The 17,107-nt window shown below is 39.9% G+C and overlaps 1 protein-coding gene across 1 annotated transcript; it reads left to right on the forward strand.

Moving 5' to 3' along the window:
* The first annotated feature begins 2,430 nt into the window (after positions 1–2,430).
* On the forward strand, positions 2,431–4,785 carry LOC131103691 (frizzled-2). The gene has a single exon (XM_058050157.2). The coding sequence runs from the start codon at positions 2,553–2,555 to the stop codon at positions 4,212–4,214; it is 1,662 nt and encodes a 553-aa protein (XP_057906140.2). The 5' UTR covers positions 2,431–2,552; the 3' UTR covers positions 4,215–4,785.
* The last annotated feature ends 12,322 nt before the right edge of the window (positions 4,786–17,107 follow it).

Consider the following 17,107-nt stretch of genomic DNA (forward strand, 5'->3'; position numbering starts at 1 on the left):
AAAAAAAAAATGGCAACCTTCAATCACGTAGTGGTTAGCACATCTGCCTCATCTGGGTTCTTATCTCCATTGGAACGTCACTGCGTGATGTTTACGTGATTTCCAGAAGCCCAAAGTACCTACAGATTCAAACCTTTATCTCCAGAATTTGATGCAAATCACTAAAATAATAATCAATAATTTGTTATTGCATTCACATTAGGATTGAAGCCAAAATTATATACACATCCTTTCCAGATCAATACAAGTGATTGAAGAGTTATGACATAAATGAGCTACTTTACTGTACTTAACTGTATGTTTGTTATACAATATATGACTTTTACCTGACGGTGGACATTGCTAGTGTATGATGCCATTCTGGTCCTCTTCCTTCGAACCTGACTCTGTTATTACAACACCAAACGATCAAAACACATGATAACATTTTTAGAAATCTATATGCTCACACGATCAGTATAATAGCTGTTTTTTTTTTGAAGACATTCTTTTTTTTCTGCTAGATGCTAATGAGTAAAAACCGATGGCGGCCATATTGGCTGACTTAATAGCTGATAGCTAATTTAGACGTCATCAACAAGATGGCGAAGATGGATTACAATTATCGGATCACAAGGGAAGTTTTAACAAAATTGTGATCTTAACCAATCCAAAAACCAATCCTGTATGAACCTACCTGGACCGTTAACGTTAGATCAACTTACTGAGAAGTCCTAAAATGTACTATCGCCAAAGCTCAAGAAGTCCCGCCCCTTTGGGGTATGTTATTTTTTTTACTGAATGCTCATTGGTCACATCTGTTGCCCAATTAACGTCAAGGTGGTGTCTCCACAGCGTAGCAACATCTGCTGGCCACGCCCCGTTATGCAGCGATGTAAACGTTATTGATTGATTTCTTTTAATAAATCATGGCAATATATGCGGTAAAACATTAAGTAATTAGAAATAATCTCTGTGATGCACATACTAATAATCGCATAATGATTGGCATACCAGGGAAACTGGTTTAGTGCGTCACATTGTTACTTCCGCATTCTTAAGTTTTATTTGCATATAGTCACTAAGTGTGGGGCGTGTTTGCAGTTCAGTACATTTGATATAAACAAACTATTATATTATATTATATTTGTATTAAATAACAAAATATACTTATATATCTATACAAACATGTGTGTGTTTTAGGTTTGTTGTGCACATTCTGGACCATTTTAATAGAATACTATCGTTAACAAACAGTTAATGCTATTCTAATATTGTAATAGCTTTAAAATTATTGTGTTTTCTCATTTTTTTACTGACATTACTGTAAGTGAGTTGCACTTTTTTAACATACTAAAGCCTAAACCCATAAAATATACACACTTATAATAAATGTACAACAAAATATACTTAAAATGTGTCTATTATTTCTTTTGATTAGCAAATATGGGTTTCTTTTAGAAGTAATTTAATTTCAAAGTCATAATTTACTTAAAACGCAATATAATTTGACTGAAAATACTACATTGCTGACTGTTATTGAAGTACTGGAAGTACTTTTTCAAATGTGAATATGTACTTCTTGCTCCTGTCTGTGCTAGTTTACATTTTAAATTAAAAATGCAAGTAACAGGGGACTAATTGCACCTGAAAACATCTGTAAATGAGAGATAACCAATCACTTGGTGGCAAAATCTGCAGGAAAATGATGAATTATATTATTATTACACTCAATAATAATAATAATAAAATAATGCAACATTTTCCTGTTATATTATAATAGTATTATATTATAATATTATTATTACATGCAATAATAATAATGAAATAATTAAATACAAGAAATTAAAGTGCACTTAAACTTTGCACCACCTTTGTACCCCCACCTGGAAAAGTACTTTTATTTGAATATATTTTGAGACCAGTTTTACTTGAGCTTGAGTAAGATTTTAATGATATTTACATTTCTGTCTATGGTTGAGCTTAAGTCTCCTAGACTTTTTAGTCTCTTTTAAGTCTTTTAAGTCTATTTTAGCCTCCTGTCTGATGGTCTTCTGAGTGATGTGGACCCTAAAATCACATGAACACTAGGTGGGGACGTTCCCCTCCTCATTTATCCATGCACAAACTCGTACTTCTGGTTGGGCCACGCCATCCAGCTGTTGCGTCAAGTTAGACCAGTATACCATCTTGTCATAATAGTTTCTTAAAAATAAAAATAAATTATCACCGAAGTCAATTTAACTATCTATTTGTGTTTGTCAGAGTGAGTACAATCCTTACATTTTATTTATTTTATGACAATAACAACTGTAAAGGTTGTTTTTTTATCAGAAAGAGATAATGTTTCTGCTTGTGTTAGCGATGACACGCTTTTATTTTGAAGACACTTACCGGATGTTTAACTTCTAGTCGAAGCGACATGACAGCAGGGGCACAAGCATAGGAGTTTTGAAGAAGAAAAAAGTTCGAAGCGAAGAGTGAACACAAAGAGGACGACGCTCGGGTGTAAACTATTACACTTTGCAGCTTTTGGATGGTTTTTTTTTTGTCTTTAAAGACTTTTTTTATGAATGCAAGTGAATTATATGACTAAAGCGTGTAAAGTCGAGATGTTTCTCAGCTGGACCAGGGCTGTTCTTCTGCTGCCTGTGCTGATTTCAGCTCAGTATCAAGGAGACAATGGAATTGTCATCCCAGAACATGGATTTTGTCAACCCATCTCCATTCCTCTGTGCACGGACATCGCCTATAACCAAACCATCATGCCCAATTTAGTAGGCCACTACAACCAGGAGGACGCAGGGCTGGAGGTGCACCAGTTCTACCCTCTAGTGAAGGTCCAGTGCTCCCCGGAGTTAAAGTTCTTCCTGTGTTCCATGTATGCGCCCGTGTGCACCGTCCTGGAGAAGGCCATCCCGCCGTGTAGGTCCATCTGTGAGAGAGCCAAACAGGGCTGCGAGGCGCTCATGAACAAGTTCGGATTCCAGTGGCCGGACCGTTTACGTTGCGAGAACTTCCCAGTACTCGGAGACGGTCAGATCTGCGTGGGACAGAACGACTCTTCCGCCGCCACCGTTCCACCTTTATCAGTTCCGGGTACTCAGGAGCCGTTCGGTCAAGACGGGCGATTCCGGTGCCCGAATGTTCTCAAGGTGCCACCTTATTTGAACTACATGTTCCTCGAGGAGAAGGACTGCGCGGCTCCTTGCGAGCCCTCCAAAGGCGGCGGGTACATGTTCTTCACCGAGAAGGAGATCAATTTCTCCAGAATTTGGATTCTAGTCTGGTCCGTGCTTTGCTGCGCTTCCACGTTATTCACCGTGACTACTTACTTGGTGGACATGCAGCGTTTCAGATACCCCGAGAGGCCCATCATCTTCTTATCCGGCTGCTACACCATGGTGTCCATCGCTTACATCGCCGGGTTCTTCCTGGGTGATAAAGTGGTGTGTAATGAGAGCTTCAACCCAGACGGCTACAAAACCATTGTGCAAGGCACCAAAAAAGAAGGTTGCACCATCCTCTTCATGATGTTGTACTTCTTCAGCATGGCTAGCTCCATCTGGTGGGTCATCTTGTCCCTCACCTGGTTCCTGGCGGCAGGTATGAAGTGGGGTCACGAGGCCATCGAGGCTAACTCGCAGTACTTCCACCTAGCGGCTTGGGCGGTTCCGGCGGTGAAGACCATCAGCATCCTGGCCATCGGGCAAATCGAGGGCGACGTTCTTAGCGGCGTGTGCTTCGTCAGCCTCAGCAACTTGGACCCCCTTCGAGGTTTCGTTCTGGCCCCGCTTTTTATCTACCTCTTCATCGGAACCTCGTTTCTACTCGCCGGCTTCGTGTCGCTGTTCCGCATCCGCACCATCATGAAGCACGACGGCACCAAAACGGAGAAACTGGAGCGCCTCATGGTGCGCATCGGCGTCTTCAGCGTTCTCTACACCGTTCCCGCCACTATCGTTATCGCTTGCTTCTTCTACGAGCAGGCCTTCCGCCCGCATTGGGAACGCAGCTGGGTCGGGCACAGCTGCCGTAGTCTGGCTATCCCGTGCCCGGCGCACACGGGACCGCGAATGACCCCGGATTTTACCGTCTACATGATCAAGTACCTCATGACGCTCATTGTGGGTATCACATCCGGGTTCTGGATCTGGTCCGGGAAGACTCTACACTCCTGGCACAAGTTCTACACCAGACTGACAAACGGCAAACACGGCGAGACCACCGTGTAGGATGAAGGGATAAAACGATAACGCCGATAACGTGCGTTTTGCCGCACTCGTTTGCGATTTAACGGCGGAAGTGGATATTCTTCGGCATCGCAAAGCGTTTGGGTTCGACCAAACGGCGAGCTGGATTAACGGCGCCCGAGCGGGACGGTCTGACTGAAACAAAAAAAAAAAAAACACAAATCCAAAGTCTCCGTGTGTGTGCTGAGATGCTACCTTCTCCTCTTCCTCCATTTGCATTTCACTTGTAATTAAATCCAACTGTACATAATATTTGTAAAAACATGACAAAATTCTATATATTTGTATTTAAAAGTAACCTCCTTAACTCTCGACTGTATCTACTTTACTTTTGCACTGCCCCAAAACCCAAACAGGTCTCTTTTGTTACGTTTTATTCCTCACAATATTAATCATGATATGGAAAGCAGATCCATAAAACAGGTCTCTTTTGTTACGTTTTATTCCTCACAATATTAATCATGATATGGAAAGCAGATCCATAAAACAGGTCTCTTTTGTTACGTTTTATTCCTCACAATATTAATCATGATATGGAAAGCAGATCCATAAAACAGGTCTCTTTCGTTACGTTTTATTCCTCACAATATTAATCATGATATGGAAAGCAGATCCATAAAACAGGTCTCTTTTGTTACGTTTTATTCCTCACAATATTAATCATGATATGGAAAGCAGATCCATAAAACAGGTCTCTTTTGTTACGTTTTATTCCTCACAATATTAATCATGATATGGAAAGCAGATCCATAAAAGGCAGATGTTAGGATTACAGGTTGTATTAAAAAAAAATAATAATAATAATAATAATAATCAGACGTGTAGTCACTTTATCATGAAGCTACTAAATAGTCGTGTGTAGTTCACTAACAAATGATTGTATAGGAAATATGGGTCTTAATGCTTAATGCTCGCTACATGTCATGCATTTATACACTTGACCTCATTTTTGCTTGTTTTCCCCCCAAATATAAAAACATAATTTCTATTTTCAGGAAGGTCGGATGCAATTAATTTCATTGCAATTGTACAATTTTAAAATTTTGTTTGCCTAAAAGACTGGATAGGACAGCTTTAGTCCGATCTAGACCGATCCTGTCTTGTCTTTGAGCATGATCTGATGAGTCCTGCTCAGATGAGAGCCGCTACTAATGCTAACCACATGTAGCATACAACACAACATCAGTCTAAAGCTGTCCTATCTAGTCTTTTAGCATGAACTGATCGAGATTTTCATCCGAGCGGGCTGCATCAGTTGATGCTCAAAGACTAGATAGGACAGGACTAAATAAAAGCCTGCTCAGATGAGAGCCGTTAATAGTCCTAACCACATCTGATTAAAGCTGTCCTATCTAGTCTTTGAGCATAAACTGATGAAGATTTTCATCTGAGCGGGCTGCATCAGTTCATGCTCAAAGACTAGATAGGACAGGACTAAATAGAAGCCTGCTCAGATGAGAGCCGTTACTAGTCCTAACCACATGTAACATGCAACACAACATCAGACTAAAGCTGTCCTATCTAGTCTTTGAGCATGAACTGATGCAGCCCTCTCGGATGAAAATCTTCATCAGTTCATGCTCAAAGACTAGATAGGACAGGACTAGATAGGAGCCTGCTCAAATGAGAGCCGTTACTAGTCCTAACCACATGTAGCATGCAACCTAACATCGGACTAAAGCTGTCCTATCTAGTCTTTTAGCATGAACTGATGGAGATTTTCATCCGAGCAGGCTGCATCAGTTGATGCTCAAGGACTAGATAGGACAGGACTAAATAGGAGCCGGCTCAGATGAGAGCCGTTAATAGTCCTAACCACATCTGATTAAAGCTGTCCTATCTAGTCTTTGAGCATGAACTGATGAAGATTTCCATCCGAGCGGGCTGCATCAGTTGATGCTCAAAGACTAGATAGAACAGGACTAGATAGGAGCCGGCTCAGATGAGAGCTGTTACTAGTCCTAAGCACATGTAGAATACAACACAACATCGGACTAAAGCTGTCCTATCTAGTCGTTGAACATAAATTGATGAAGATTTTCATCCAAGCGGGCTGTTGATGCTCAAAGACTAGATAGGACAGGACTAGATAGGAGCCTGCTCAGATGAGAGCCGTTACTAGTCCTACCGACATCGGATTAAAGCTGTCCTATCTAGTTGTTGAGCATAAATTGATGAAGATTTTCATCCGAGACTGCATCAGTTCATGCTCAAAGACTAGATAGGACAGGACTAGATAGGAGCCTGCTCAGATGAGAGCCATTACTAGTCCTAACCACATGTAGCATGCAACACAACATCGGACTAAAGCTGTCCTATCTAGTCTTTGAGCATAAATTGATGAAGATTTTCATCCAAGCGGGCTGTTGATGCTCAAAGACTAGATAGGACAGGACTAGATAGGAGCCTGCTCAGATGAGAGCTGTTACTAGTCCTACCCACATCGGATTAAAGCTGTCCTATCTAGTCTTTGAGCAAAAACTGATAAAGATTTTCATCCGAGCGGGCTGCATCAGTTGATGCTCAAAGACTAGATAGGACAGGACTAGATAGGAGTCTGCTCAGATAAGATGCTTGGTCAGTTCATACTCAAAAGACTAGATAGGATGGCTCAGGTCTGATGCTGTGTCACATGTTAGGACTAGTAGCTCCTCATCAGTGCATGCTCAGAGACTAGATAGGACAGCACTAGTCCAATGTTGTGTCTAATGATCTGTGTTGTTCTGACCATTAAGCAGGTTTTTGCTCAAAGACTAGCCAGTATAGCTCCTGATAGGACAACGGCTGTCCTATCTGGTGTTTCAGTAAATTCTGTAATTCAGTAGTCCGGTTACGAGTGATTCAATGACCTCAGTATTTCGGAACACAATCGCTTATGAATGCTTGACATGCTGTTGCAGTCATAATGTCAGTTGTATGATATCACCAAAGTTTCCACTTCATTTTACTGCGATTTTGTACAAAGTACTGCAGTAAAACTTGAATTCTGTTAAGTAATATTATGAAAAAAAAATCACACATTTCAATAATGGATAAATATAACGTTTTCGGTGCAGAATGTTAGCTATATTTGTGGATTATCGTACAAAAAATTGTGAGATTATGTCAAAATATGTGCAGATATGATGGACCTACTGGTGAAACTGCATGGTTCGAATCCCGAATGTTCCTCCATATGTTTTCCTATGATTAAATCCTAAACACCTTTTGTCCTGGAATTTCAATCCGTACCGAATTTCCCATATAAACAAAATAATCTGTCATTTGGACAATTATTGGGGTCGCTATGTCACAGTAAGGGTTTGTTTACCGTTCTATGGTTATCATCACACTTGCCCTCTACTCTCAATAATGAACATTCTAACCTTTTTAAATGTCATTTAAGTGTACACATGATTTAATAATAATAATAATAATAAAAGTAGTCATAGTATATAACTGAAAATGGCAATACAGTGATGGCTTTTCAAGGTACTACTATGTTGAAATTGTTCACGAGTAAAACAAAAGGCCCCTGGGATAGTTGCTTATTAATATTTTATTCAAGTAATATTTAAAACTTCTCAACTGTCATACAAGTGTGCAAAAATATTGCATTAGACGCAGTATCATGAAACTGAAATCAAGTCATGCTTACATTTACTCACAAATACGTTTCAATGTTTCAGTAAAGTACTCGCATTTTGAAGTAATACAAATAAGAAATGGTTTCCATGCTAGTTATTATTAGCTATTCTTTTAGCTATATGCGATTGATGTAAAATTGGTCAATACATTCTTGTGTGTTGTTTTTAAATATCCAGCAACGGGGTCTATGGTTATCATCACACTTTTTCAATTTCCAAAATAGAAAAAGTTAAACAGACAATTTTTTTTTTTTTTTTTTTTTGGTTTTTTAAGTTTTCAATCGCGCTCCAAAATATGCAATTTTGGATGACATTTGTCTTTGAAGCCCGGTAAAGTTTTATTTCTGGTTCTATGGTTATCATCACACTTTTTATAATAATATAAAAAAAGTTTAGCAGGGACATATTTCTACAGAAAACTTAAATCGAGCTCCAAATTGTGCAGTTTTTTTGTACTTTTGTCATTTTAGGCCAGTATACTTTTATTTCCGGCTCTATGGTTATCGCCACACTTTTTCAATTTCCACAAAAAGTTCAACCTGTACATATTTTTACCATGAATTCTGCAATTTTTGTGGGGCCAGTAAAGGTTTTTTTACAGTTCTATGGTTATCGTCACACTTTTTATAATTAAAAAAAAAATTTAGCTGAGACATATTTCTACAGAAAACTGTAGAATTGTGCAGTTTTTTTGGACTTTTGTTATTTAAAATTGTTTTTAAAATTAAATTTTATTTCCGGTTCTATGGTTACCGCCACAGTTTTTCAATAAAAAAAAAAGTTCAACCTGTACATATTTTTACAGACAATTTTGGTCAAGCCCAAAATTCTGCAATTTTTGTGGCATTTGTCTTTGAAGGCCAGTCAAGGTTTGTTTATGATTCTATGGTTATCGTCACACTTTTTATAATTAAAAAAAAAAAAAAAGTTTAGCTAGGACATATTTCTACAGAAAACTTGTTGTGCAGGGACTTTTTTTGGACTTTTGTTATGTTAAACTTTTATTTCCGGTTCTATGGTTACCGCCACACTTTTTCAAAAAAAAAAAAAGTTCAACCTGTACATATTTTTACAGATAACTTTGGTCGAGCCCTAAATTCTGCAATTTTTGCGGGGCCAGTAATGGTTTGTTTACAGTTCTATGGTTATCATCGCACTTTTTATAATAAAAAAAAAATGTTTAGCTGGAACATATTTCTCCAAAAAACTTAGATCGAGCTCCAAATTGTGCCGTTTTTTTTGGACTTTTGTTATTTTTTTAAAAAATTAATTAAATTTTAATTTTATTTCCAGTTCTATGGTTACCGCCACACTTTTTAAATAAAAAAAACAAGTTCAACCTGTACATAAAATTAAAAAAAAAAGTTTAGCTGCTACATATTTCTACAGAAAACTTAGATCGAGCTCCAAATTGTGCAGTTTTTTTTTTTACTTTTGTTATGTTAAACTTTTATTTCCGCTTCTATGGTTACCGCCACACTTTAAAAAAAAAAAAAAAGTTCAACCTGTACATATTTTTACAGACAATTTTGGTTGAGCCTTAAATTCTGCAATTTTTGCGGGGCCAGTAATGGTTTGGTTACAGTTCTATGGTTATCATAACACTTTCTATAATAAAAAAAAAAAGTTTAGCTGGAACATATTTCTCCAGAAAACTTAGATCGAGCTCCAAATTGTGCAGTTTTTTTTTTTTACTTTTGTTATGTTAAACTTTTATTTCCGCTTCTATGGTTACCGCCACACTTTTTCAAAAAAAAAAAAACAAGTTCAACCTGTACAATTTTGGTTGAGCCTTAAATTCTGCAATTTTAGGTGTATTTGTCTTTGAAGGCCAGTCAAGGTTTGTTTACGGTTCTATGGTTATCATCACACGTTGCATATTTTCACAGAAAAACTCCAAATTATGCAATTTTGTGGACATTTTCTTTTTGTAAGTTATTATTTCGGACAGAACGCCGCTAGTAAAGCGTGTGAAGGCGGTTGTGAGAACGTGACCTCTCCAAATGGTAGATCGCCTCACATATAACACCACCAAGTGCAAAAAAAAAAAAACAGCCCCTTTTGTTCGGGAGGCCGCGGTTAAAACAACACAGGGATCATCTGGGCGAGGAACGCCTGCGCCATCGGATAGGCGTGAAAGCGTTCCCTCCTGCCTGTTTGTTGGAGGGAAGAGCGAAAAAAAAAAACAAGGTGGTTTCAGCGTTACTTCTTTGCTGCCAAGTTGGAATCCCCCAAGCCGACACCGCCGCCGCCGCCGTGTTGCTCCACTGAAATGGAACCATCTCTGCGGTGATGTCATGAAGGGTGTGCGTTTGGGAAGCTGATCCTGTCGCCTCGGAGGCAAGGGAAAAAGGGGGGAATAGCGGTGTACCATTGTGTGTAATCATATTAGGTTCACTGGGAGGAGCTCATAATGGCCGAGGTATTCCAATACGCTCTCCCATGACCTGCACGGACAAGAGCGTCTTTCTTGTGTCCTTATCTCCTATCTGGGCTTGGCCTGCAGATGGGTTCCAACAACAACGACGCTTAGAACTGATGAAAGCTCGGAACAAGAGATGGAAGGGAGGGGGTTTGAGACATAAATCAACCTGTGCCTCTCTATTATAGCACTCCCCCCCCTCTCCCGGCCTCCTTTTCCTCCCTCTCTGCGCTCAGATGAATGGGGGGAATGTGGGTGAGTCAGTGGAGCGGCGCTAGACCCGGGCCGACTCTGACAGACGGTCTCCAGTGCGCCGCTTACTTCAAAGTCCTGCTGAAACCTGACTAGCTCCTTGTAAACAGTGACGCTTGAAGCCCCCCCCCCCCTCTCTCTCACACTTCCTGCGCTTAACTCAACTTAATGGCTGGCTTGTTTGGCTTTGCACCCAAGCGGAGACTCGAATGGTGAAAAAATGGGTGGAAAAAACCTGCGTTTCAATGGGTGTAGAAAAAGGGAACACGCCCTTGTTGGAGTAGTAGTTGTTTCCTGGCGTACGACAATAATAGCATAGAAATATATATTCCATTTAAAAATTTTTTTTTTTAAAATGAGATCTGTTCCAGTGTCAAACTGTCACCCTACTATAAGTGGACTTATGCAGATGAATGCATAACGGCAGGCTTCTAGTGCTGAAGCGTTCTACACAAATGGATGAAAATGAGTGGAAAACGTGCACCCCTGCTGGGTTGTCGGTGCTATTATTTTTCAGACAACTACGACTTATTAAAGCCTATAAGTGGGATTAATTACAGTAATTGTCCATTAATCATTCATTCATTCATTTTCTACCGCTTATCCTCACAAGGGTTGCAGGGGGTGCTGGAGCCTATCCCAGCTGTCTTCGGGCGAGAGGCGGGGTACACCCTGGACTGGTCGCCAGCCAATCACAGGGCACATATAGACAAACAACCATTCACACTCACATTCAATTTTCCACACAATTGCTACATTTTTTTAATATACTAATAAATGAATCATGCTGTTTTGTGGTTAAATTCTGCCAATTATTACTCAAAATGTGCACATTTCGCATATTTTTGGTCGAAATTGAGCATTTTAAAGCATAAAAATGTCAAAATTAACTACAATAACAATATAAAGGCATTCAGAAGAGTGTAGTGTTCTACACTGGTCACTAGGTGTCAGTAATGTTACTGTAATGTTCAGTGAGACTCACATTCAATTTTCCACACAATTTCTACATTTTTCTTATATACTAATAAATGAATCATGCTGTTTTTTGGTTAAATTTTGCCAATTATTAGTCAAAATGTGCAAATTTAACATATTTTTGGTCGAAATTGAGCATTTTAAGGCGTAGAAATGTCTAAATTAACTTCAATAACAATATAAAGGCATTCAGAAGAGTGTAGTGTTCTACACTGGTCACTAGGTGTCAGTAATGTTACTGTAATGTTCAGTGAGACTCACATTCAATTTTCCACACAATTTCTACATTTTTCTTATATACTAATAAACGAATAATGCTGTTTTTTTGGTTAAATTTTGCCAATTATTAGTCAAAATGTGCAAATTTAACATATTTTTGGTCGAAATTGAGCATTTTAAGGCGTAGAAATGTCTAAATTAACTTCAATAACAATATAAAGGCATTCAGAAGAGTGTAGTGTTCTACACTGGTCACTAGGTGTCAGTAATGTTACTGTAATGTTCAGTGAGACATTACATTACGCTATGCAGGTTTGAATGATCCTACAACAGGCATTCATTCATTCATTTTTTTACCGCTTATTCTCACAAGGGTTATGGTGGGGGGGGGGTGCTGGAGCCTATCCCAGCTGTCTTCCGGTGAGAGGCAGGATGTGAAAGGAAAATGAATGAATGAATGAATTGTAAACAGTAAGAAGGTGCTGTATGCTTTAAATGGGCAAAAGTGGCGCCCTCTGGTTTTTAAAAAAAAAACATATTTTTGTTCCTTTTGCTTGGCCAAAAAATTAACCGAAATATTAGGCACACTTCTCAGAATGATGGGGGGCAAGTGTATTCCCCGGAAAACAATAACGTCAGTAATTAAAAGCTGGTGAAATTAAAACCGCTCTTTTCTTAATGAAGTCTTGTATTGGTTCCCATTGAAGAAAGCAATGGTTGCGAATACGAATTCCTGGAGGATCAACGCATGTTCGGCCATTTTGTTTCATAATCACATGAACATATGGGTCACGCCCTAGCTTTAATAGTAATTGGAGAACGGGTTCACCCCGGCCTTCCGCCCCCCGACTTTGCTGTTCCCGGTGGCTCATTTTCACGCCTCATGCACACCATTTGTCTGCTATTTTATTGCTCAGCGGAAGCCGTTATAGAAAGGAAGCAGTTCCACCCTGGACTCTTTTAAAAAGAGAAGACCGCATGTTATCAAGCATGGAAAAGAAGAAGAAGAAGGGGGACGACTTCAAGAGCCCCCTCCGGCTGCTAAGCCGAGAGGTGCCGACAGCTGTCTGACAGATATTTTGGGAGCCCGGAGCATGCCTGGGATAATAATGGGGCTTGATTGGGAGTGTTGGTGTGTGTGCGTGCGTGCGTGCATGCAGGCATTGGAATGGTAAATGTGCAACCAGATACCACAGAGTGTACACACGCTCGCCACCGTCTTTAAAGCTTCAATAGCAAATGATAACACACACAGGAGGAAGCAACAAGTTACGGCGTCGTACCGTCTTTTTTTTTGTTTACTTTCATTTGTCCTGTCACACTAGCATGCAACAAGCAGCCACACGTTGCTATTTTTAAACTCAATCCCATGCTTAATTAGGACCTAATATGATCCCATGCAAGAGCGACGGTTAGCAACAGTTCCGCCGTTACAACGATAACAATGCTCGCTTTTGACGGACGGTGTCACAGAGACTGTAAAAGCTATTTAGCAACACGAGGGGGTCAAACTATTAATAACAGCAACTCAGTAGCAGTGCAAGCGCAATCAGAAAGGCAATGCTTTGCTCTTTTTAAAAGCAAAATACCTTAAAGTTAAAATTGTACAGAAAATATTTCATTGCTGTATTAATAATAATACTCCAACTACTGCTACTAATTATAGTAATATCATTTATCATGTCAAAAAATCAACAAATTTTAGTCAAAACATGCTCCCGAAGTGCTGCACGGTGGACAAGTGGTTACCACGCAGGCCTCACAGCGAGGAGACCCGAGTTCAATTCCCTCTCAGTGTGGATTTTGGAACTGGAGCATTTCTCCCACATTCCAAAAACATGCTAGTTTAAATAGCGACTCCAAATTGTCCATAGGTATGAATGTGAGTGTGAATGGTTGTTTGTCTATATGTGCCCCGTGATTGGCTGGCCACCAGTCCAGGGTGTACCCCGCCTCTCTGCCAGAGAAGACAGCTGGGATAGGCTCCAGCACCTTTCCACCACCCTCGTGAGGATAAGCGGTAGAAAATGAATGAATATTTAAGCATTATTAGAGCCCTCTAGACATGAAATAACACCCCTATATTGACTTTTAAACTCTTATTACCCAAATTTGTTAATAAAAGGAAATAAAAGGGGCTGCACGGTGTCCGAGTGGTTAGCACACAGGCTTCACAAATGGGAGACACAAGTTCAATTCCACTGTCGGCCATCTCTGTGTGGAGTTTGCATGTTCTCCCCGCGTAATGTAATGTCTCACTGATCATTACAGTAACATTACTGACACCTAGTGATCAGTGTAGAACACTACACTTCATCAACGTCTTTGAATGTGTCTTCTGAATGCCTTTATATTGTTATTGCAGTTGATTTAGACATTTTTATGCTTGAAAATGCTCAATTTTGACCAAAAATATGCACAAAATAAAATAAAATAAAAATTTAAAAAATTTTTTAAAAATAAATTGTGTGGAAAAAAGCTATTTATTGGCTGCAATTATAAAATAGTTGGAGTACAATTTCATATACAATTCAGGCTTTTTTTTTTGTTCATTGAGCTGACTTCAGATCAGCGGAAAAACTTTAACATTCCTATCATACTGAAGTGAATTCGGACACCCTGATCACATGGAATTTAGGTACACCAGACATTTTTGAGCACTGCAGAGAGATCGAGTTCTTCGGGATAAAGACGACTAAAATTGCGAATCGTTCTCGCGGCTACGCTTGGCGTCCAAGCCCAAAAAAAAAAAAAAAAAAAAAAAAAAAGAGCGTTACGCCAGGGTTGCTGAGCTCAGCCCAAATCATCACAGCGGCGGCCTCGGAACGCGCTGAGACGAGAGGGGATTTAGGGATGGGGGGGTGGTGGGGGGGGGAGAAAGAACATCTTGGACTTCCTTTAGAGGTTTCAAGGGCGCTCAGGACAGATAGATGTGTTCTGGAAAATCTCAGCGGCTCCTCTACGGTTATCGTAATGTACGACTGCAACTAATCCACACGGTGCAGAGGTTGACTTCTTCTTGGGTGAGGGCCAGTTTTTGATGAGAAGCAGGCATGTCTGGGTTCCTTTCCAGTTTTTCCTACCCCCCCCCCCTCTCCACCACACCCCCATCCCGATCCAATTGTCTGCAAACCATCTTTTTCACAAACCCGAATAAAAACAAGCAATGCATCCACGCCAATCAATGCTACCTTCATGATCCCTTACTTGTTGCATTCACATCCCAATCAGTACTTCAGTAGGGAGCATTTTTCCCTACATATTCGACTTGTCCCTTCTTGCCCCGAAGCGAGAACAGCAGTCAAGCTCGGCGTGCAAAAAGACGAAAAAACACAAGCGACACAGGAGACGACTGACACGCCCGAATGGAGGAGGTGGTGACACAAAAAGTGAGGGCGAATGATCCCTGTCTGCATCATCATCAACGCCATCATCATCATCATCATCAGTGATGAGAGACGCTGCCAGACAGGAACCTGGATGAGTCAACGGAAAAGCATCTGATTCCGTTTCCAGATGTTGGAAAAGTCTCACACGCAAGCACCTTTAGATGGAATATCAACATAATCAGCAGGAATGCAAGTTCGGATAAAGAAAAAAAGGAGTGGATGGACAAAAATTAAAGATGGCGTCCGGCTCTTGTTTGATGAGATGTGCTTAATTCAGCGGGCATCAAACGATGAACTGGGAATGGACCCGGAAGTCTGGCATTTTTTTCCCCTACTGAGACCTGGATAAATGGAGGGAAATGGATGAATCGGTCGTGTACTCACACATTCGGAACGCTTTTGCACAAAAAAATTGCAATCAAATGTCACTGTTTACAATATCACTTTAATTTTTGAAGAAATAAGCTGTGCTTCTGAATATAGGGGTGCTATTTCATGTCGAGAGGGCTCTAATAATGTTAAAAACTCGTTTTTGCATACTGTCATCATGAAAATATTTCATCTACGAATAAGGGAAGCATCACTTCCTGTCCGCACCTTATTTTCTTATTATTAGAGCTGACTATAGGGGTGCTATTTCATGTCAAGAGGGCTCTAATAATGTTAAAAACAGGTTTTCCATGCTGTTATGATGAAAATATTCCATCTATGTTCACATCTATGAACAAGGTAAGCGTCACTTCCTGTCCGCATCTTATTTTTTATTATTAGAGCTGACTATAGGGGTGCTATTTCATGTCGATAGGGCTCTAATAATGTTAAAAACTGATTTTTCCATGCTGTCATCATGAAAATATTCCATCTATGAATAAGGGAAGCGTCACTCCCTGCCCGCACCTTATTTTTTATCATTAGAGCTGACTATAGGGGTGCTATTTCATGTCGATAGGGCTCTAATAATGTTAAAAACAGATTTTTCCATGCTGTCATTATGAAAATATTCCATATATGAATAAGGGAAGCGTCACTCCCTGTCCGCACCTTACTTTTTATTATTAGAGCTGACTATAGGGGTGCTATTTCATGTCAAGAGGGCTCTAATAATGTTAAAAACAGGGTTTTCCATGCTGTCATTATGAAAATATTCCATTTATGAATAAGGAAAGCATCACTTCCTGTCCGCACCTTATTTTTTTATTATTGGAGCTGACTATAGGGGTGCTATTTCATATTGAGAGGGCTCTAATAATGTTAAAAACAGATTTTTCCATGCTGTCATTATGAAAATATTACATATATGAATAAGGGAAGGCGTCACTCCCTGTCCGCACCTTACTTTTTATTATTAGAGCTGACTATAGGGGTGCTATTTCATGTCAAGAGGGCTCTAATAATGTTAAAAACAGGGTTTTCCATGCTGTCATTATGAAAATATTCCATTTATGAATAAGGAAAGCATCACTTCCTGTCCGCACCTTATTTTTTATTATTGGAGCTGACTATAGGGGTGCTATTTCATGTCAAGAGGGCTCTAATAATGTTAAAAACAGGGTTTTCCATGCTGTCATTATGAAAATATTCCATTTATGAATAAGGAAAGCATCACTTCCTGTCCGCACCTTATTTTTTATTATTGGAGCTGACTATAGGGGTGCTATTTCATATTGAGAGGGCTCTAATAATGTTAAAAACAGGTTTTCCATGCTGCCACACATTGAACACCCCACTTGGACTCAAGTGCAAATTACAAGCACAAACTAGAGTTGTGACTATATTTTGTATTTTTACACTAATAGCTCACGCAGGCCCCAGTAAGACGGCGTCCCATTGGCTAACACACGACCGCCTCGGAGACACCTTGATGTGCAGGTAAACCCCACCTAAACGCTCTAATCCGGCGTGCCACTGTAATTTCTCTCTCCCATGAGCGTCGGTGGGGCCCGGCACTTTGATGATGACTTATTGAGTAGGCTCCTCTCTGGCGAAACC

Source organism: Doryrhamphus excisus, linkage group LG16, assembly GCF_037039965.1.
Source record: "Doryrhamphus excisus strain RoL-2023G ecotype Guam linkage group LG16, RoL_Dexc_Guam_v1.1, whole genome shotgun sequence".
Taxonomy (NCBI): Eukaryota; Metazoa; Chordata; class Actinopteri; order Syngnathiformes; family Syngnathidae; genus Doryrhamphus; species Doryrhamphus excisus.